The 22329-nt window shown below is 35.2% G+C and overlaps 1 protein-coding gene and 1 pseudogene across 1 annotated transcript; both read right to left on the bottom strand.

Moving 5' to 3' along the window:
* Positions 1-662: 662 nt before the first annotated feature.
* LOC107615708 (uncharacterized) lies at positions 663-2067 on the bottom strand. The gene is made up of 4 exons (XM_021111937.2): positions 1810-2067; positions 1574-1666; positions 1108-1209; positions 663-1004 (listed from the first exon to the last, which is right to left on the bottom strand). The coding sequence occupies exons 3-4, from the start codon at positions 1171-1173 to the stop codon at positions 663-665; spliced, it is 408 nt and encodes a 135-aa protein (XP_020967596.2). The 5' UTR covers positions 1174-1209; positions 1574-1666; positions 1810-2067.
* Positions 2068-13629: 11562 nt separating this feature from the next.
* On the bottom strand, positions 13630-17270 carry LOC107620598 (uncharacterized; annotated as a pseudogene).
* Between the last annotated feature and the right edge of the window lie 5059 nt (positions 17271-22329).

Genomic DNA, 22329 nt, shown 5'->3' on the forward strand with positions numbered 1-22329 from the left:
ATTTTTTAACTGCCATTTTTACCAGGGTTTAATGGCATCCTTTTCGATTAAAATGGCATTTTTTAACTGCCGTTTTTACCAGGATATAATGGCACCATTTTTGTTTAAAATGGCGTTTTTAGCCGTCGTTTTTACCTAATTACAATTTTATACTTTTTAAAATGAGATTGAAACTATATATTTAAAGTGACATTTTTAGAACTCAAACTTTAAAATCTCATAATAACCAAAAAGCATAACCTTAAATCAAACATCATAACAAGATTTTTAATTCATACACAATCTCCGAAAATAAAAAATCATAATCCAAAAACAAAGTATCAAAGATAACATTTTTCAATAATTTGTCTTAACATATATCTATAATACTTAATACATAAAATCTTTATCATACAAGATCATGCTTCTTTGTTGCTTGCTCCAGAAGACCTACTTCCTAACTCTCTTGGTGATGGAATCTCACTCTCTTGATCCAATCCCTACAACAAAAATATAATTATGAGTACAATAAAAAAAGATATAAAATTGAATCTGAAACTATTAATATAAATTTATTCAATCAAAAAAGAAAACTGCACTTTTGCACAATAAATCCTCTATTTTCTGGGAATTAGGAAAAGGAAACTCACACTAATTTAACTATTTCAACCATCGATCTCTCTCTATTTTGTCAAATAAATATCCATGTAGCTACCCTCCAAATTATATATTATCTTAAAAGCAATATAACAGACTAATGCTTGAAACTGCGCTTTAACAGTATCCAGCTCTTTTTGCACATTGGGACCACAAGTAGATGATGTGCTAGCATCATTTGAAGAACCTAAGTTCATCTGACTAATTCTTGTGGTGTTGTTCTTGAAAGCAACAGTTGGAACAGCTCCCATGCCTAAACCTCGAACACGACCAGGGTGCTCTTTCCCAAGAACTACTCCAAGAGCATCAAGAGGAGAATTAACGGTTGATTCTACCGCTTGTTGACTGCTATATGCTTCAATCTTCTCCTACATATATAAAAAGAAAGGGAAAGAATCAAACATAATATTATCTTATAAAAAAGAAAGAAAAAGAAATACAAACAAGTTACTTATTGTACTTTAGTCTTACCGCTATTTCTTTAACCTTTTCATTAACATAACTTCCATCTATTTTCTTGTGAGTGATGTCCCACATTTGAACCTTACTAACTTCTTTTTCCGTCTCTTCCGTCTAAAATTTAAGAAAAGTAGAAAGACTCAATCAAGAAATATATCATTGAAGAAAAGATATGCATAAAATTAAGTAACTAACAGCAACAATATAACAACTGAGATGCATTAGGTGCTAACATAATGACTCCTATGCTATATAAAATATAATAATGGCAGCAAACTAAACATAAGCTGAGAAATTAATGTTATTGATGATTACCAATTCATGATTACCAACATAGAAACGAACCTGTGAAAGTTGTGTTGATATTTTATCATGACAATTCTCATAATAGTTGGGGAGACAAGTGGAATTAAATTGAAAAATTGGATAATGCTAAAATAAAATTAAATGTATGAAATCCACACATAGAAATGATTACCAATTCAGCCCTTCTTCTTGCAATTGATTTAGCACCTGAAGTATGAGGAATTATTTCTTTTTGCCGAATTTCTTGATTCCTCTTACAAAGATTCTGAAAGATAAATTTGGACACAATTAAATAGAGTTAAACATGCATTCACAACATTCCATATGAATTCAATATCCTATTTACAGCAGTAAAATATATAAGGCTTTTTAGTGGGACAACATTTAACTAGGATTGTAAGTACTTACCTGAGTTTCAGGCTTCAAACGATATTCTACGAATAAAGCCCATTGATCAAGAGCAATATCTTCTGGTGTATTATTTATGATCTCGGTTTTACTCAACCTCGGATCATAAAACTCATTCCAAAGCTTTATCCTATGTTCCCTCCATTTTTTGCCAAGCGATTGGAGAAGAAATCGTTTGGCCAAGCTATCACATACTTTGAAGCAAAATCGAGCCTTTAATATGGAACAAAGAATATATATTAACTAACAAACATAACTAAATAATGACAAAGAAATAAGCTTTAGAGTTAAGTAATCTTCTTACTTGGAAAAAAATATTCCATTGATTTTCAAAAAGCTCTCTGGAATGTCTGACCACTTATCAAAACTGATTGGAAATGCTACACAATCAGTGGCCAATTGCCCATAAATTCCTGCAAGGAGTCTGATGAGCGGATAATTTATACGCTTTTTGGCATTGTTTTTAGTATATTTTTAGTAGGATCTAGTTACTTTTAGGGATGTTTTCATTAGTTTTTATGTTAAATACACATTTCTGGACTTTACTATGAGTTTGTGTATTTTTCTGTGATTTCAGGTATTTTCTGACTGAAATTGAGGGACTTGAGCAAAAATCAGATTCAGAGGTTAAAGAAGGACTGCTAATGCTGTTGGATTCTGACCTCCCTGTACTCAAAGTGGATTTTCTGGAGCTACAGAACTTTAAATGGCGCGCTTCCAATTGCGTTGGAAAGTAGACATCCAGGGCTTTCCAGCAATATATAATAGTCTATACTTTGACCAAGAATAGATGATGCAAACTGGCGTTCAACGCCAGCTCTATGCCCAATTCTGGCGTCCAGCGCTAGAAAAGGATCCAAAACCAGAGTTGAACGCCCAAACTGGCACAAATGCTGGCGTTCAACTCCAACAAGGACCTCTACACGTGCAACACTCAAGCTCAGCCCAAGCACACACCAAGTGGGCCCCGGAAGTAGATTTATGCATCAATTACTTATTTCTGTAAACCCTAGTGACTAGTTTATTATAAATAGGACCTTTTACTATTGTATTAGACATCTTTGGATCTTTGGAATCATCTTTGGATGCCTGGTTCTTAGATCAGAGGGGCTGGCCATTCGGCCATGCCTGGACCTTTCACTTATGTATTTTTAACGGTAGAGTTTCTACACTCCATAGATTAAGGTGTGGAGCTCTGTTGTTCCTCAAAGATCAATGCAAAGTACTACTGTTTTCTATTCAATTCATCTTATTTCGCTTCTAAGATATTCATTCGCACTTCAACCTGAATGTGATGAACGTGACAATCATCATCATTCCCTATGAACGCGTGCCTGACAACCACTTCCGTTCTACATCAGATTGAATGAGTATCTCTTAGATCTCCTAATCGGAATCTTCGTGGTGTAATCTAGAATGATGGCGGCATTCAAGAGAATCCAGAAAGTCTAAACCTTGTCTGTGGTAATCCGAGTAGGATTCAATGATTGAATGACTGTGACGAGCTTCAAACTCGCGATTGCTGGGCGTAGTGACAGACGCAAAAGGATAGTAAATCCTATTCCAGCATGATCGAGAACCGACAGATGAATAGCCGTGCCATGACAGGATGCGTTGACCATATTCACTGAGAGGATAAGATGTAACCATTGACAAGGGTGATGCCTCCAGACGATTAGCCGTGCCGTGACAGGGCATTTGGATCATTTTCCCGAGAGAAGACCGAAAGTAGCCATTGACAATGGTGATGCATTACATAAAGCCAGCCATGGAAAGGAGTAAGACTGATTGGATGAAGATAGCAGGAAAGCAGAGGTTCAGAGGAACGAAAGCATCTCTATTCGCTTATCTGAAATTCTCACCAATGATTTACATAAGTATTTCTATCTCTATTTTATAAATTAATTTCGAAAACCCCGTTACTATTTTATATCCACCTGACTGAGATTTACAAGGTGACCATAGCTTGCTTCATACCAACAATCTCCGTGGGATTCGACCCTTACTCACGTAAGGTATTACTTGGACGACCCAGTGCACTTGCTGGTTAGTTGTGTGAAGTTGTGAACCATAGTATTGGCATCATGTTTTTGGCGCCATTACCAGGGAAAGAAAGAGCAATGAATTTTACATAATCAAAGTGTAATCACAATTTCTGCGCACCAAGTTTTTGGTGCCGTTGCCGGGGATTGTTCGAGTTTGGACAACTAACGATTCATCTTGTTGCTCAGATTAGGTAAATTTTCTTTTTGTTTTCTTTTCAAAAATTTTTCAAAAATCTTTCAAAATTTTCTCCTTTGTTTTCGAAAAAAAAAATTAAAATAAAAATGTTTTCAAAAATAAATTATTCTATGGCTTCAAAACTTTCAAGAATGAATTCTAGAGTTTCATGGTAACATGTTGAATCCTATCTGGCTGAAAAGCCATACCCAAACTCCTTTGGGATTGGTCTTCAACTAATCACCTCAATGGATGTAAATCCATTCTAAAGCTTGAATGGCTATTAAGCCATGTCTGACCCTTTGATTGGAGCTTTAGACTAAAGAGCACAAGATTCCTAGAATTCATATTAAAGATTTTGAAATCCTTATTTTTGTTTTTCAAATAATTTTCGAAAAAAATACAAAAAAATTAGAAAATCATAAAAATCAAAAATATTTTTTGTGTTCTTGTTTGAATCTTGAGTCATGTTATAAGTTTGGTGTCAATTGCATGTGCATCTTGCATTTTTCGGAAAAATCATGCATTCATAGTGTTCTTCATGATCTTCAAGTTGTTCTTGGTAAGTCTTCTTGTTTGATCTTTGCATTTGCATGTTTTGTGTCTTTTCTTGTTTTTCATATGCATTCTTGAATTCTTAGTGTCTAAGCATTAAAGAATTCTAAGTTTCGTGTCTTGCATGTTTTCTTTGCGTTAAAAATTCTTCAAAAATGTGTTTTTGATGTTCATCATGATCTTCATAGTGTTCTTGGTGTTCATCTTGACATTCATAGCATTCTTGCATGCATTCATTGTTTTGATCCATAACTTTCATGCATTGCATCATTTTTCTTGTTTTTCTCTCTCATCATAAAAATTCAAAAATCAAAAAAATATCTTTCCCTTTTTCTCTCTTAAAATTTCGAAAATTAGATTTGACTTTTTCAAAAATTTTTAAAATCTAGTTGTTTTTATGAGTCAAATCAAATTTTCAATTTTAAAAAAATCTTATCTTTTTCAAAAATCAAATCTTTTTTCAATTTTTTTTAGTTATTTTTGAAAATTTCAAAAATATTTTTCAAAAATCTTTTTCTTAATTTTACATCATATTTTCCAAAATAACATCATCAATTAATGTTTTGATTCAAAAATTTCAAGTTTGTTACTTACTTGTTAAGAAAGATTCAAACTTTAAGTTTTAGAATCATATCTTGTGATTTCTTGTGAATCAAGTCATTAATTGAGATTTTAAAAATCAAATCTTTTTCAAAAACTAATTTCTATCATATCTTTTCAAAAATATCTTCTTATCTTACCTTTTTCAAAAAAGTGATTGCAAAATATCTTTTCTAACTTCCTAACTTCTTATCTTTTCAAAATTTGTTTCAACTAACTAACTAACTTTTTGTTTGTTTCTTATCTTTTTCAAAACCACCTAACTAACTCTCTCTCTCTAATTTTCGAAAATATCTTCCCTCTTTTTCAAAATTTCTTTTTAATTAACTAATTATTTCAATTTTTAAATCTTAATTTTTGAAAATTACTAACATTTTTCAAAAACTATTTTCGAAAATCACTAACTCTTTTTCAAAAAAATTATTTTCGAAAATCCTCTCCTTCTCTCATCTTATTCTATTTATTTATTCATCTACTAACATCTCTTCCTCACATCACTCACCAAATTCGAACCCCCCTCTTCTATCTGTGTTCGAAGTTTTTCTTCTTCTTCTCTTCTTCCACTTACAAAAGGACCTCTATACTGTGGTATAAAGGATCCCTGTTATTATTATTATTTTTCTGTGTCCTCTTCTTTGTCATATGAGCAGGAGCAAGGACAAGAACATTCTTGTTGAAGCAGATCCAGAACCTAAAAGGACTCTGAAAAGGAAACTAAGAGAAGCTAAATTACAACAATCCAGAGATAACCTTTCAGAAATTTTCGAACAAGAAGAGGAGATGGCAACCGAAAATAATAATAATGTAAGGAGAATTCTTAGTGACTTTACTGCACCTAATTCCAACTTACATGGAAGAAGCATATCCATTCCTGCCATTGGAGCAAACAACTTTGAGCTGAAACCTTAGCTAGTTTCTCTGATGCAGCAGAACTGTAAGTTTCATGGACTTCCATCTGAAGATCCTTTTCAGTTCTTAACTAAATTCTTGCAAATCTGTGATACTGTTAAGACTAATGGAGTAGATCCTGAAGTCTACAGGCTCATGCTTTTCCCATTTGCTATAAGAGACAGAGCTAGAATCTGGTTGGACTCTCAACCCAAAGACAGCCTGAACTCTTGGGATAAGCTGGTCACGGCTTTCTTAGCCAAGTTCTTTCCTCCTCAAAAGCTGAGCAAGCTTAGAGTGGATGTTCAAACCTTCAGATAGAAAGAAGGTGAATTCCTCTATGAAGCTTGGGAAAGATACAAGCAGCTGACCAAAAAGTGTCCTTCTGACATGCTTTCAGAATGGACCATCCTGGATATATTCTATGATGGTTTATCTGAGCTATCAAAGATGTCATTGGATACTTCTGCGGGTGGATCCATTCACCTAAAGAAAATGCCTGCAGAAGCTCAAGAACTCATTGACATGGTTGCTAATAACCAGTTCATGTACACTTCTAAGAGGAATCCTGTGAGTAATGGGACGCCTATGAAGAAGGGAGTTCTTGAAATTGATACTCTGAATGCCATATTGGCTCAGAATAAAATATTGACTCAGCAAGTCAATATGATTTTCCAGAGTCTGAATGGAATGCAAGCTGCATCCAACAGTACTCAAGAGGCATCTTCTGAAGAAGAAGCTTATGATCCTGAGAATCTTGCAATAGCAGAGGTGAATTACTTAGGTGAACCTTATGGAAACACCTATAACTCATCATGGAGAAATCATCCAAATTTCTCATGGAAGGATCAAAAGCCTCAACAAGGCTTTAATAATGGTGGAAGAAACAGGTTCAGCAATAGCAAGCCTTTTTCATCATCCACTCAGCAACAGAGAGAGAATTCTGAGCAGAATCCATCTAGCTTAGCAAATTTAGTCTCTGATCTATCTAAGGCCACTGTGAGTTTCATGAATGAAACAAGGTCTTCCATTAGAAATTTGGAAGCACAAGTGGGCCAGCTGAGTAAAAGGATCACTGAAATCCCTCCTAGTACTCTCCCAAGCAATACAGAAGAGAATCCAAAAGGAGAGTGCAAGTTCATTGACATAAGCACCATGGCCGAACCTATAAGGGAAGGAGAGGACGTGAATCCCAAGGAGGAAGACCTCCTGGGACGTTCAGTGATCAATAAGGAGCTTCCCTCTGAGGAACCAAAGGACTCTGAGGCTCATCTAGAGACCATAGAGATTCCATTGAACCTCCTTATGCCATTCATGAGCTCTGATGAGTATTCATCTTCTGAAGAGAATGAGGATGTTACTGAGGAGCAAGCTGCCAAGTTTCTTGGTGCAATCATGAAGCTAAATGCCAAATTATTTGGTATTGAAACTTGGGAAGATGAACCTCCCTTGTTCACCAATAAACTAAGTGATCTGGATCAACTGACATTGCTTCAGAAGAGACAGGATCCTGGAAAGTTCATAATACCTTGTACCATAGGCACCATGATCTTTAAGGCTCTGTGTGACCTTGGTTCAGGAATAAACCTCATGCCCCTCTCTGTAATAGAGAAACTGGGAATCTATGGGGTGTAAGCTGCTAAAATCTCATTAGAGATGGCAGACAATTCAAGAAAATAGGCTTATGGACAAGTAGAGGAAGTGTTAGTAAAGGTTGAAGGCCTTTACATCCCTGCTGATTTCATAGTCCTGGATACTGGAAAGGAAGAGGAAGAATCCATCATCCTAGGAAGACCTTTCCTAGCCACAGCAAGAGCTGTGATTGATGTGGACAGAGGAGAATTAATCCCTCAATTGAATGAGGACAACCTTGTGTTTACAACTCAAGGATCTCTCTCTGCATCCATGGAGAGGAAGCAGAAAAAGCTTCTCTAAAAGCAGAGTCAAACAAAGCCCCCACAGTCAAACTCTAAGTTTGGTGTTGGGAGGCCACAACCAAACTCTAAGTTTGGTGTTGAACTCCCATATCCAAACTCTAAGTTTGGTGTTGGAGAGTCTCAACAATGCTCTGAACATCTGTGAGGCTCCATGAGAGCCCACTGTCAAGCTATTGACATTAAAGAAGCGCTTGTTGGGAGGCAACCCAATTTTTATTTATCTAACAATATTTTTCTTAGTTATATGTCTTTATAGGTTCATGATCATGTGGAGTCACAAAATAAATATAGAAATTAAAAACGGAATCAAAAACAGCAGAAGAAAAATCACACCCTGGAGGAAGCACCTGCCTGGCGTTCAACGCCAGAACAGAGCATGGTTCTGGCGCTGAACGCCCAAAATGGGCAGTGTCTGGGTGCTGAACGCCCAAAATGGGCATCATCTGGGCGCTGAACGCCCAGAACAAGCATGGTTCTGGCGTTCAACGCCAGAAATGGCCAGTAAATGGGCGTTGAATGCCCAAAATGGGCACCAACCTGGCGCTGAACGCCCAGAGTTGTGTGCAAGGGTATTTTACATGCCTAACTTGGTGCAAGGTTGTAATTCCTTGAACACCTCAAGATCTGCGAACCCCACAGGATCATCTCAGGATCTGTGGACCTCACAGGATCATCTCAGGATCTGTGGACCCCATAGGATCCCCACCTTCCTCCCTCATAATCCTAGTTTTTTTTCCACATCTTCTTCTTCATCTATTCCTTCTTCTTTTGCTCGAGGGCGAGCAACATTCTAAGTTTGGTGTGGTAAAACAATTATGTAAAGGACCTATAGCTCAGTGGTAGAACATGTGGCTGCAAATCAAGAGATCCCTGAGATACCTCAGGGGATGCACTTCCCTCCACATAAATATTGGGAGCAAATCAACACCTCCCTAGGAGAATTAAAGTTCCAACATGGGACAACTAAGGGTGGAACATCAAGAGCACTCCATCATCCTTCATGAAATTAGAGAAGATCAAAAAGCAATGAGGTAGGAGCAACAAAGACAAGGAAGAGAAATAGAAGAGCTCAAGGACATCATTGGTTCCTCAAGAAGGAAACGCCACCATCACTAAGGTGGATTCATTCCTTGTTCTTATTTCTTCTATTTTTCGTTTTCTATGTTAAGTGCTTATCTATGTTTGTGTCTTTATTACATGATCATTAGTAGTTAGTAACTATGTCTTAAAAGTTATGAATGTCCTATGAATCCATCACCCCTCTTAAATAAAAACTGTTTTAATTCAAAAGAACAAGAAGTACATGAGTTTCGAATTTATCCTTGAACTTAGTTTAATTATATTGATGTGGTGACAATGCTTCTTGTTTTCTGAATGAATGCTTGAACAGTGCATATGTCTTTTGAAGTTGTTGTTTAAGAATGTTAAATATGTTGGCTCTTGAAAGAATGATGACTAGGAAACATATTATTTGATAATCTGAAAAATCATAAAAATGATTCTTAAAGCAAGAAAAAGCAGCAAAGAACAAAGCTTGCAGAAAAAAAAGAAAAAAAATAGGCGAAAAAAAAAAAGAAAGAAAAAGCAAGCAGAAAAAGCCAAAGCTCTTAAAACCAAGAGGCAAGAGCAAAAAGCCAATAACCCTTAAAACCAAAAGGCAAGGGCAAATAAAGAGGATCCCAAGGCTTTGAGCATCAGTGGATAGGAGGGCCTAAAGGAATAAAATCCTGGTCTAAGCGGCTAAACCAAGCTGTCCCTAACCATGTGCTTGTGGCGTGTAGGTGTCAAGTGAAAACTTGAGACTGAGCAGTTAAAGTCAAGGTCCAAAGCAAAAAAAGAGTGTGCTTAAGAACCCTGGACACCTCTAATTGGGGACTTTAGCAAAGCTGAGTCACAATCTGAAAAGGTTCACCCAATTATGTGTCTGTGGCATTTATGTATCCGGTGGTAATACTGGAAAACAAAGTGCTTAGGGCCACGGCCAAGACTCATAAAATAGCTGTGTTCAAGAATCATCATACTGAACTAGGAGAATCAATAACACTATCTGAACTCTAAGTTCCTATAGATGCCAATCATTCTGAACTTCAATGGATAAAGTAAGATGCCAAAACTATTCAAGAGGCAAAAAGCTATAAGTCCCGCTCATTTGATTGGAGCTATGTTTCATTGATAGTTTGGAATTTATAGTATATTCTCTTCTTTTTATCCTATTTGATTTTCAGTTGCTTGGGGACAAGCAACAATTTAAGTTTGGTGTTGTGATGAGCGGATAATTTATACACTTTTTGGCATTGTTTTTAGTTTGTTTTTAGTAGGATCTAGTTACTTTTAGGGATGTTTTCATTAGTTTTTATGTTAAATTCACATTTCTGGACTTTACTATGAGTTTGTGTGTTTTTCTGTGATTTCAGGTATTTTCTGACTGAAATTGAGGGACTTGAGCAAAAATCAGATTCAGAGGTTAAAGAAGGACTGCTGATGCTGTTGGATTCTGACCTTCCTGCACTCAAAGTGGATTTTCTGGAGCTACAGAACTCGAAATGGTGCGCTTCCAATTGCGTTGGAAAGTAGACATCCAGGGCTTTCCAGAAATATATAATAGTCCATACTTTGGCCAAGAATAGACGACGCAAATTGGCGTTCAACGCCAACTCTCTGCCCAATTATGGCGTCCAGTGCCAGAAAAGGATCCAAAACCAGAGTTGAACGCCCAAACTGGCACAAATGCTGGCGTTCAACTCCAAGAAGGACCTCTACACGTGCAACACTCAAGCTCAGCCCAAGCACACACCAAGTGGACCCCGGAAGTGGATTTATGCATCAATTATTTATTTCTGTAAACCCTAGTGACTAGTTTATTATAAATAGGACATTTTACTATTGTATTAGACATCTTTGGATCTTTGGAATCATATTTGGACGCCTGGTTCTTAGATCAGAGGGGCTGGCCATTCGGCCATGCCTGGACCTTTCACTTATGTATTTTTAACGGTAGAGTTTCTACACTCCATAGATTAAGGTGTGGAGCTCTGTTGTTCCTCAAAGATCAATGCAAAGTACTACTGTTTTCTATTCAATTCATCTTATTTCGCTTCTAAGATATTCATTTGCACTTCAAACTGAATGTGATGAACGTGACAATCATCATCATTCCCTATGAACGCGTGCCTGACAACCACTTCCGTTCTACATCAGATTGAATGAGTATCTCTTAGATCTCCTAATCGGAATCTTCGTGGTGTAAGCTAGAATGATGGCGGCATTCAAGAGAATCCGGAAAGTCTAAACCTTATCTGTGGTATTCCGAGTAGGATTCAATGATTGAATGACTGTGATGAGCTTCAAACTCGCGATTGCTGGGCGTAGTGACAGACGCAAAAGGATAGTAAATCCTATTCCAGCATGATCGAGAACCGACAAATGAATAGCCGTGTCGTGACAGGGTGCGTTGACCATATTCACTGAGAGGATAGGATGTAACCATTGACAAGGGTGATGCCTCCAGACGATTAGCCGTGCCGTGACAGGGCATTTGGATTATTTTCCTGAGAGAAGACCGAAAGTAGCCATTGACAATGGTGATGCATTACATAAAGCCAGCCATGGAAAGGAGTAAGACTGATTGGATGAAGATAGCAGGAAAGCAGAGGTTCAGAGGAACGAAAGCATCTCTATTCGCTTATCTGAAATTCTCACCAATGATTTACATAAGTATTTCTATCCCTATTTTATAAATTAATTTCGAAAACCCCGTTACTATTTTATATCCGCCTGACTGAGATTTACAAGGTGACCATAGCTTGCTTTATACCAACAATTTCCGTGGGATTCGACCCTTACTCACGTAAGGTATTACTTGGACGACCCAGTGCACTTGCTGGTTAGTTGTGCGAAGTTGTGAACCATGGTATTGGCATCATGTTTTTGGCGCCATTACCAGGGAAAGAAAGAGCAATGAATTTTACATAATCAAAGTGTAATCACAATTTCTGCGCACCAGAGTCCGGCTGCTTCTCCTATTGCTGCGTGTTGTCTATCAAAATTGACAACTATGCGCAAACCTTCTGGCAAATTATGCACATCATTCACTAATAAATGAAGGCGTGTACTATTTTCATATTCATCTAAAATAGATAAATAAATATAAATAAATGAGTAATTGAGCAACTAAAGAATAAAACATATGATGATAGATATATATTATAAAAGATTGATTCTTGTGCAGGGTATAATGTAACAGCAACATATATAATACTATATATTATACATTAGAATTCCGAATCAAGGTGAAAATAGGCTAATATTAGTAATATCCACTGCAAGATAAATATCATTATTAAAACAAGAAAAAAATGTACTATATATTCTCGTAACATAATTTCAGTAAAGGATACATTAGAGTCAGAACATGTATCTCAATAAAATCATGCTATGCCAAAAGTTTTCATTCAGATCTGGTATCTAATTTTCTTTAATATGGAATTATCAACTTTAGAGAAATCATGCATATATAAAATATGCGTGAAGATCAATAACTTCAAAGCTTTTTCGTTATTCTGAATATTTTGCTCTTTGTTGTGATAATGTTTTAATTGCCTCTATAGAAATTAAATGAGGAAGAAGCTAAACTTCAACAATCAGCTTAATATTTCTAGAAATCAAAGTGGAAATGAGTCTTTTAGGTGGGTTTATTTGTCTAAATTTTAAAGTCTTTTTTAATTTAACAAATTTTCAGAAAGGTAGGGACGTTTCAGAAAGAGAAAAAAAACTTAAAGAATAAGTTGAACCAAATAAGTAGATTAATTCTCGAAAAAAAACTGGGCTAATCTTGCTCCAAATTAACAAAAAATAAAACTAAAATGAACATTTCATGGCTCATAAATATTTTGGAGGAAAATCTGAACAAGGACATATAAATTGGAAGATAGTGAAATTTGGAAAGGAAGAGGAGTGAAAGAAATGGTGTGATAGGTGGCTGGAGAATATTACATTTGAGAATATTACATACCTATGGCATCAACAGTCCAGTAATGCTTAGATTCATGCCCACGTTTACGTTTAGGTTCGGATGGATGCTCAGATATAGTTGGAGCAACTGATGATAGCTCAGAAGAATTTGAAGCTGCCGACTTGTCTCGGGAGGAGCTTGCAACTGCTGTCGACTTATCTCGGGAGGAATTTGAAGCTGCTGACTTGTCCCGGGAGGAATTTGAAGCTGCTGACTTGTCCCGGGAGGAATTTGCAGCTGCTGTCGACTTGTCTCGGGAGGAATTTGCAGCTGCTGCCGACTTGTCTCGGAAGGAATTTGCAGCTGCTAGGAACTTGACTTGTGATGCATTTGATGCTACTGACTTGTCTTGTGAAGAATTGGCAGCTGCTGCTTTAAGTAAATTCTTGTACTTCTTTTGCTTTGGCATATCTGCATAATAGATCAAATAAATAATTAATAAATATAGAATAAAATGTGCATCAAGGTTTAGTAGTTCCATTAAATCAATTAATGAGTCTAAACAACATATTTATGTAAAATTTACAAACAAAAGTTAAATTGAAAAAGAAGAAATGTAGACAAAAATTATTTTTCTATAATAAACCACTTATTAATAAAACTCACCTACTATTCTGACATGTGTTCATCTTCTCCAATGTTATTATCTAGTAGTTTATCATCTACCTCATCTCTTAACAATGATAGATTATCACCATTTTCAAATAAAGAATCTAAGTTTTGCTCTAACCATGGCTCATTCTCGCATGCTTCATCATCTTCATTTCCCCCCATATCATATGAATCTCTTGGCTTCAAATGCACGACAACACTCCAATCTTTATTCACTTCATCATTGACAAAATACACCATTCGAGCTTGTGAGGCTTCAATATATGGATCATCCTCCTCTCGGTCACCACTGTGTATTACTCGTGAAAAATTAACAGAAGTAAAACCCCAATTATCCTTTCTACAGCCCCGTTCTCTGGTGGTGTCAGCCCATTTACATTTGAATAAAGTAACCCGAAATTGGCCATTGTAGTTTAGTTCTATAATATCTTCTAGTTTGCCATAATATGACAAATCAGCATTCCTAACATCAGCATCACTAGCGCTAGCAACACAAGGAGTTGAAGACATTAAAAAAACTCCACTATTCTGAGTCTTTAACCCTTTGTCTCGATTGGTAGTTCGAAAGGAGAACCCATTAATACTAAATGTAGAAAACCTCTTGGCATATCGTGATGGACCCCTTGCTAAGTATCTCAAATCCTCATGCACATTATTCATAATATCTGGGTTCATAAGCTATTATGATAGAGATAATAGTTATTATATCCACAAATACTAGCTCAATATTAGCAAAAAATTATCACTTCTCTATTTACCTGCGCAGGAAACCAAGTAACAAAATCTTTATTGACTCTTTTTTCTATCTCTACATTTGAAGGCCTTCTACCCTTAGATCGTCTTCGTACAAAATCTTTAAAGTCACAGTCAGATATGAAAGTTTAACTCTAACTAAACAACTATTTTCAAGTAAATAAAAAACCACATGTACGAAAATCCTTAAGCACTTACTCAATGAACAGTTTGACATATGGACAATTTAAAACCACATATCGATGTGCTTGTTTTTTTTCCATAGGTAACAACTCAAATACTGTGAAAGCTCCCTTTGAGTTCCCCATTTGTGGAAAAAGGGAATCCACATGTGTACTGTAATTATCATCCGGACAATCATCAACACGTGGTGGCCTATTAAATCTTGTCTCAATCCCTTCTAAGTATCGAGAGCAAAATGTAAGAGCTTCTTCAGCCACGTATCCCTCAGCTATAGAACCTTCTGATTTAGCTTTGTTTCGTACATAAGACTTCAAATGACCTAAATACCTAGTTTGTATAATTAAGTGACAGGTTAAATACCTAAGCAAGATATAACTAAGTGATAAGTTAAATGAATAATGATTGAAAAGAGATATTTACCTCTCAATAGGATACATCCACCTATAGTGTACTGGTCCTCCGAGTTTTGCTTCATCAACTAGATGACAAGTTAAATGAACCATGATTGTAAAGAAAGAAGGAGGGAACAACATTTCTAAATGACAAAGGGTAAGGATAATTCGAGGTTGGAGCTTCTCAAGTTCTGTAAGACTTAAGCTTTTAGAGCACAACTGTTGAAAAAATGAAGACAACTCTATTAGCACTGCAGTAACTTTATCTGGCAGCACATTACGTATGGCAATGGGTAATAGTTGCTGCATAAGAACGTGGCAATCATGGCTCTTCAATCCAGAAAGCTTTCTTTGCTTCAGGTCAACACACCGTGAAATATTACTCGAGAGACCATCTGGTACTCTAATATTCTTTATAGTATGCAAGAATATATCTTTCATGGAATTTGACATTGTGAACAAAGATGGATGATATCTCCCATTTTCATCTGGCCATAAATATTTTCTTATACCCATTTCTTTAAGATCCTTACGAGCTTTGAGATTATCCTTTGACCTTCCAGTCTCATTGAGCAAAGTGTATAATACATTGTCGCAAACATTCTTTTTAATGTGCATAACATCTAGATTATGGCGCAATAAGTTAGACTCCCAATAAGGAAGATCAAAAAATATGCTTTTCTTCCTCCACATCCCCGATTCATCATCTTCTTCAACAACTTTTCGTCGAATCCTCTTACCTTTACTTTCCTGTAGTTCTTTCCCAAATAAAACATTGATTCCTTCAAGTTGTTCCAATATTTCTGATCCTGTTAGTACTGCTGGGGGATCCCTCAACTCAACTTTTCCATTAAATTTTGCACGACTTAGCCTAAACTTATGACCCCTTTCTAAGAAACGGCGATGCCCCAAAAAACACCATTTTCCACCATGCTTTAATCTATATGAATCAGTGCTGAAGTTACATGTAGGACAAGCATATTTACTGTGTACATTCCACCCAGATAAGTTACCAAGGCCTGGAAAATCACTAATTGTCCACATTAATGCTGCTCACAATGTAAACATTTCATTCCTGAACCTATCTAATGTTTGAACACCATCATACCACAACTCTTTTAACTCTTTAATAAGAGGTTGTAAGTATACGTCTATGTTGTTCCCCGGAATTTTCTCTCCAGGAATAATCATTGACAAGATAAGTGATGTTGGCTTCATGCACTCCCATGGAGGCCGATTGTATGGAATAAGCACCACTGGCCAAACGCTATAGTTTGTACGCATAGCTCCAAAGGGGTTGAATCCATCAGCTGCAAGACCAAGACGTACATTTCGAGGATCTTCGGCAAACCTATCATGAAGTAAATCAAATATCTTCCAAGCTTTAGAATCCCGCGGATGCCTCATCTTCGAATCTTTCTTTTCTGTCAAAGCATGCCATTGCATTGATTGAGCAGTCTTAGAACACATGAATAATCGTTGAAGTCTCGGTTTTAGTGGAAAGTATCGCAAGATCTTTGCTGGTTTCTTCTTTTTAGCATCGCTCCATTTAGATGTCTTGCATCTTTTGCATTCTTGCAAATCTTCATCCTCCCCCCAATATAACATGCAGTCATTAGGGCAAGCAGGTATCTTGGTATAATTAAGCCCTAGTTTATTTATGGTTTTCTTGGCCTCATAGAATGTATTTGAAATCTTTGCATTTTCAAAGGCATCTTTTAATAACTTGAGAATTTCGGTCATGGCTTTGTCGCTTATTCTATATAAGCACTTTATGTGATACAGACTAATTAAGAAAGACAATTTTGAATACTTTGTGCACCCTTCATACAATTGTTCATTGCCATCTTCTAACAACTTGTAAAATTCTACATTTTCTCCATTGTGCTCTTCATTTTCTGCATTGTCTCCATCTCCATCTTCTATGTTGTCTTCATCTCCATCTCCATCTTCATTCAAGTCATGTCCAGCAACTCCAAACGCGTCATTGAGCATTGTTACCATTGGATGCTGAGATGTCGAATCATCTTGTACAATGTGACTAGTTTGATGAACTTGTGACCCAACTCCAACTACTTCTTCACCATGCCAATACCAAACTTTGTAGTTTTCTGGAAATGGCTTGACTATTAAATGTTCAAAAACTTTTCCTGTTTGTCACTTGCCAAAACCACACACCGGACAAGGGCATTTAATCTGACGACCCGCGAGAGATCGATGCTCAAAAGCAAAATCCAAAAACTTGTTTAAACCATCTTTATACTCATGCGTGGTTCGTGGTTTTCCAATCCATGACTTATCGATTGACATGACTAAGAGGGATTACAAATAAAGATTTTAAAAAATCTATTCATTAAAAATCTATATATATTCTAAAGGCAAGAAATTTATTCTTTTATATGCAAATCAGATATTAAAAACTTAAATAGTATTTAAAAGAAAATATAAGAAAATTATAATTACCTCTTTCAAATGATAATTTCTCTTCTTTTTTCAAAGTAAAGTAGCTAGCAGCAAGAGTTGAAGATCTAAAACCTATTTCACATGAAAAATTATCACCAACAGATTTATTAAAATTAAATATATAACTAATTAATGTACACGAAATTAAATATCTAACAGATTTATTAAAATTAAATGTATAATCAACTAAAAATATATGAATGTTGTATTTTTGATAATTTAGGATTAATATCAAATTATATTATTAACGGATTTGAACAATAAGAATTAATTAATACAACATTTATAAAATATAATTCATTATATATAGAGTCCTAACTTTTTATTTAGTATAATAAATAAATATACCTAATAATTTAGTATAATAAATAAATATACCTAATAAATTAAATTAAATATATAACTAATTAATGTACACGAAATCCCAAGGAAACTAGCTAGGTGGTTCACGCAAGCATGTTCATGTATATAACATATTGGCCTAACTGACATCATATATTTTAAAATTAATCGGAAGTGATCAAATTAAAAACAAAGTGACCATATTGTCCATGATGATAAAATTAATAATATAAAGAGAGATGTGCAAACTGCAAAGTAACTTATATAACTTAGCATGAAAATAAACTTTATTAAACTATCCAGGAACTTTTAGTGATCTTTTCGAATGCGAATTTTTCCTCTGAGGCAGCTAATAATGATAACTTGACTGCTGATGAAGATGATTTTAATCTAAATATAGATATAAATATGTACATTATCTAAGACATGAATCTGTATTCATAGAATTTCTATATACAATCTGAGATGTTCTTAATTATTAAGCTATGTATAAAGTCAATGCCCCTGCCTCAAGTAATGGAACAATTAAAGGTAATTAAGAAGGAAACTAATGAAAACAAGCTACTAAAAATTGGAAATGATGCTGTGTGTTTACACAAAAATATATGAAAATTTGCTTCTTTTCTTTTCTTTCTTTCTAATTTTTTTTCCCTCCCTACATTCATGTACTTTTAATTCTAGAAAGGTATCATTCATTGCTATGGCTTAGTTGAAGACTTGAAGGGAACAACATTATTACATTAATGTTGTATTTGGTAAGATGAAGAAATAGATAACAAATATCTACTAATGTATTTAAGCCTCTAAATATATGTTCAATTTGATTTAGTTATTTTCCCTCCCAAATCTCTTCCCCCACCAGGCCACCAAATAATGTACGACATGCCAATCTAGCTACTAACATAATTAATATTTCTAAGAAAATAAGATTAATGTAATATCAGTTAACAAAAGGGATTGGACTAGTAAACCTTATGCAACTAATCCATGAAGACTCCATTAAATTGGTCACGGTTTCTGAACTAAATATTTTGTACTGGAAAAAGAGAACCAGCTAATGCTAATTAAGGCAATAACAAATTAAAATGGTTAGTAACTTGATAAGAAAGAACACGAAGCTATTACCTTATTAAGAATCTTTCACTTTATAGGTTGCCAATTAAACCACAAGAACACAAATTCAATTAAGGCAGCTAGGCCCTGATCAATAACAAATCCAATCAGCTAGAACAAAGGAGAAACAAATATAAGACCTAATTTAAGAATGATAGAATTAACATCAAACAAATACACAAAGCATCGAATGATAAAAGATTGTGAGGAGGTACATATAGTCACTGCTAAATTAAGCGTAAGATTTAGAGGGGGGTCAAATTTAAAGCAGGAAACAAATCTAGAAAACACAAAGAAAACACTAAAACTTAATGATTAATGAGCAAGACACACAAAGAAAACACTAAAACTTTCAAAACCAAGTCTAGCAAATATCTGATACTGACTTGTTCAGGATTCTAAAGAGCTCTTCCATGTGTAAGTAAAAAACATTCAAATGAAATTGCTTGCAAATTAGGTACAATACTAGCCAATTTATTGAGATCTCTGTCACAAAGGACAAGCAAAAAAGATCCGATTTAAGAAAGTATTGTAGGAAAAAAATCATTAACCACTATAATTGAGACAGGTTAGTCTCTTTACAAGGTAGCTTTAATCATCAACCAATTTTGCATGGTTATAATTAGTCCTTTGACGTAGATTTCGACCAATGCTATTAATATTATGATGTAGTCAATATCAAGATGAAGGTAAGCAATAATACTTACCGGTCGGGCTTGAACAAGAGATATCGATATGTAAACCACTGAAATAAAAAGAGAAGTTTATATTACTATACAACATTAAGCACATTAAGAATATAAATAGAAGATTTAATCTATATTCATTTACCGTAGTAAATAGTATCCCAATTAATTCTAGTGCAGTAGGGATAATTGGTAATTTGTCAACAGCCTGTGTATAAAATTCACAAAGGCAAAAACAATATTAGAATGCTGCAAATAAGCGTAATGAGGGGGGTCAAATTTAAGCGTAAGATTTAGAGGGGGGTCAAATTTAAAGCAGGAAACAAATCTAGAAAACACAAAGAAAACACTAAAACTTAATGATTAATGAGCAAGACACACAAAGAAAACACTAAAACTTCCAAGACCAAGTCTAGCAAATTCACCAACTTACACGCAAAGATAGCTTATTTCTTGAACCAGCTCACTCTATCTATCAATGATTATGAATGTCACATGGCTGATATAAATATTTTCTTGTGTTAATAGTTCCAGCCCCTAAGAGATTGAACAAATTTGTTTAAAACTTAAACCTCAAAGAATTCCCAAAAATGATTGTCCAAGTAAAATCTTATATATTGATTTATGGCCGAAACAAAACCTGAGACATCAAAAATGTTAACATCTTAATTTTTAATAAACATACAAATGGATAGAAAACTAAACCTGATTTCTTTAGTAAAATAAAACGAGGATCTTATATGAGTGTGACAAATGTGCATGTGTGCATCATGCATCTAACGAGGTACGTGCAAGTTTCAAAGGCAGAGCAAGGGTTCAGTTAATGCAAAAAACATTGAACAGAGCAAGGACAGCAGAGTTAAACAATTACAGAGATTACTCATTTATAGCTTTGCTTAAAAGAACCAAAAAAAAAACCAAAGAGGCAAATAGAGAAATTGAGATTGGAGCAATTTTTTCTGAGATCTAAGATCTGAGATCGGAGATCAGCGAAACACCTTAATAGAGAGAGAGAGAGAGGGAGAGAGGAGGGAGTAAAGTTAAGAAAGAAGACCTGAGATCATCGTCAATCACCCTGCACCAATGTCAATGCTTCAACGGAAGACCCAAAAATCCCTAACAGAGCTGCAGAGAAACAAAACCCCCAAAAAATCAGCATCAAAAGCGATTTTGAAACCCTAACCCAAACAAAAATGAAAAAATCGGTGCCTTCTGGAATCGAAATGCTGAGGTCAGTAGCCACCAGAACCTTGCCTCTCGCCGGAATCTTCGTCTCCACAGCACAAAAGAAAAAACAAAATAAAACAGCATTTCAATTTAACTTGAGAGGGAGAGGTACCTGGAGAGATCGTAACCGGCGGAGAGAGGAGAAGCCCTAGAAGGAAGAACAGCATTGTCGGAGAGATTCTTCACACGGAGGAGATGAGAGCGTCGTTTGTTCAGACTTTAGAGAGGAGAAGCCTTAGCAAGAACGAAGAATGGCGTTGAATGAGTCAGGGATTACAATTTTTTTTCTTTTTATATGTGTGTGAAAACGGCGGTTAAAACCGCCATAATCACCAGAACCGCCAAAATATATATAGCCAATTACGGCAGCAGCAACAATTGCCATAACGTCTCGATATTATGGCGGTTCTTTAAAACCGCCTTAATATCAATGCCATTTTAACCCTCTTTTTTTGTAGTGGTTGTAGTTGGTTGAGGCTTTGGATCAAGCTTGGTGGCTTCGTTTTGGTGTTTTGGTGCATTTGAAAATTGGCCAGGATATGGTTTTAGTTTTCTTTATGTAATATGTAATATTTCTGGACACTTAGGCTAGCTGACCCTAAGATAGGTTGAATGGTGTGATTGTATGGCTAATTGTTCATAAATGTATGCTTGAAGATGATTGGGGTGTCGCATGAATGGGTTTGAATATGATTATACATTTATTGTTTGATGATGATTATTGATGAGTTATGTTGGTGGGTGTTGAGATTGGGAGGTGAGTATTGATGATGATTATTTATATTGATGCATAATGAGAATTTTAAGAATTTAAGGTGATGAGTTAATGTAAAATATTTATGGTGATTTGGAACGAAGGATGTTGATGATTATAATGTTTGATGACATATATTGATGATGATTTTTTTATTGTTAGTTATTGTGGTTGTTGAGGTTGTTGTTGATTGATTAGGGTTGAGGATAGTGTTGGTAGAAGATTGATTTTGGTATCACACAATTGAGGTTTGATGTGGCAGCAGTTTTGGACTTTTTGGAGAACGATCTAACCATCACAATTGAATGGGATTAATTTTTCTCGAATCTTTGTGTTGTGTAGAAAAATCCTGGAAAATTTAGTTAAAATTTAATGGTTTGATTAGGAGAAATAAATTTTTGAAGTTTGCTAATTTAGAACTGATTTTCTGCTGCTACATAATCAAACCAGCAACTTTCCAAACCTATATCTCCCAATCCTGACCATAATTTTGAGTGGGACCAAAAGGACATTGAGACTTGAACTATTTTCGTGTTTTTGTCAAAATTTCAGACTATTATAATTTTTTTAGAAGGAGTTGTGCTCGTTTTAAAAATAGAGTTCTTAGCTATTTTGACAGCAAAACTAGTTTTTGAAAGTAAAGTTGTAATCAGTATAACTCTCTCCAGAAAAATGACTTTTCTATGAGACTTTGACTGATGTAAAGCTCTATGAGTCTAGTTTACTTTTGGAAAACTTCAGATACATCAAATGAAAATATGATTTTTGGTGAATTTTCTAAGAA

This window comes from Arachis ipaensis, chromosome B9 (assembly GCF_059453495.1).
Source record: "Arachis ipaensis isolate K30076 ecotype BB chromosome B9, ASM5945349v1, whole genome shotgun sequence".
Lineage (NCBI taxonomy): Eukaryota > Viridiplantae > Streptophyta > Magnoliopsida > Fabales > Fabaceae > Arachis > Arachis ipaensis.

What these genes read in the sequence shown, in the direction of transcription:
- LOC107615708 (XM_021111937.2), bottom strand. Translation starts at nt 1,173, where the DNA reads ATGTGGGACATCACTCACAAGAAAATAGATGGAAGTTATGTTAATGAA. An exon ending in AAAAGGTTAAAGAAATAGCG is followed by an intron (nt 1,005 to 1,107) that starts GTAAGACTAAAG and finishes TTATATATGTAG; the next exon opens with GAGAAGATTGAAGCATATAG.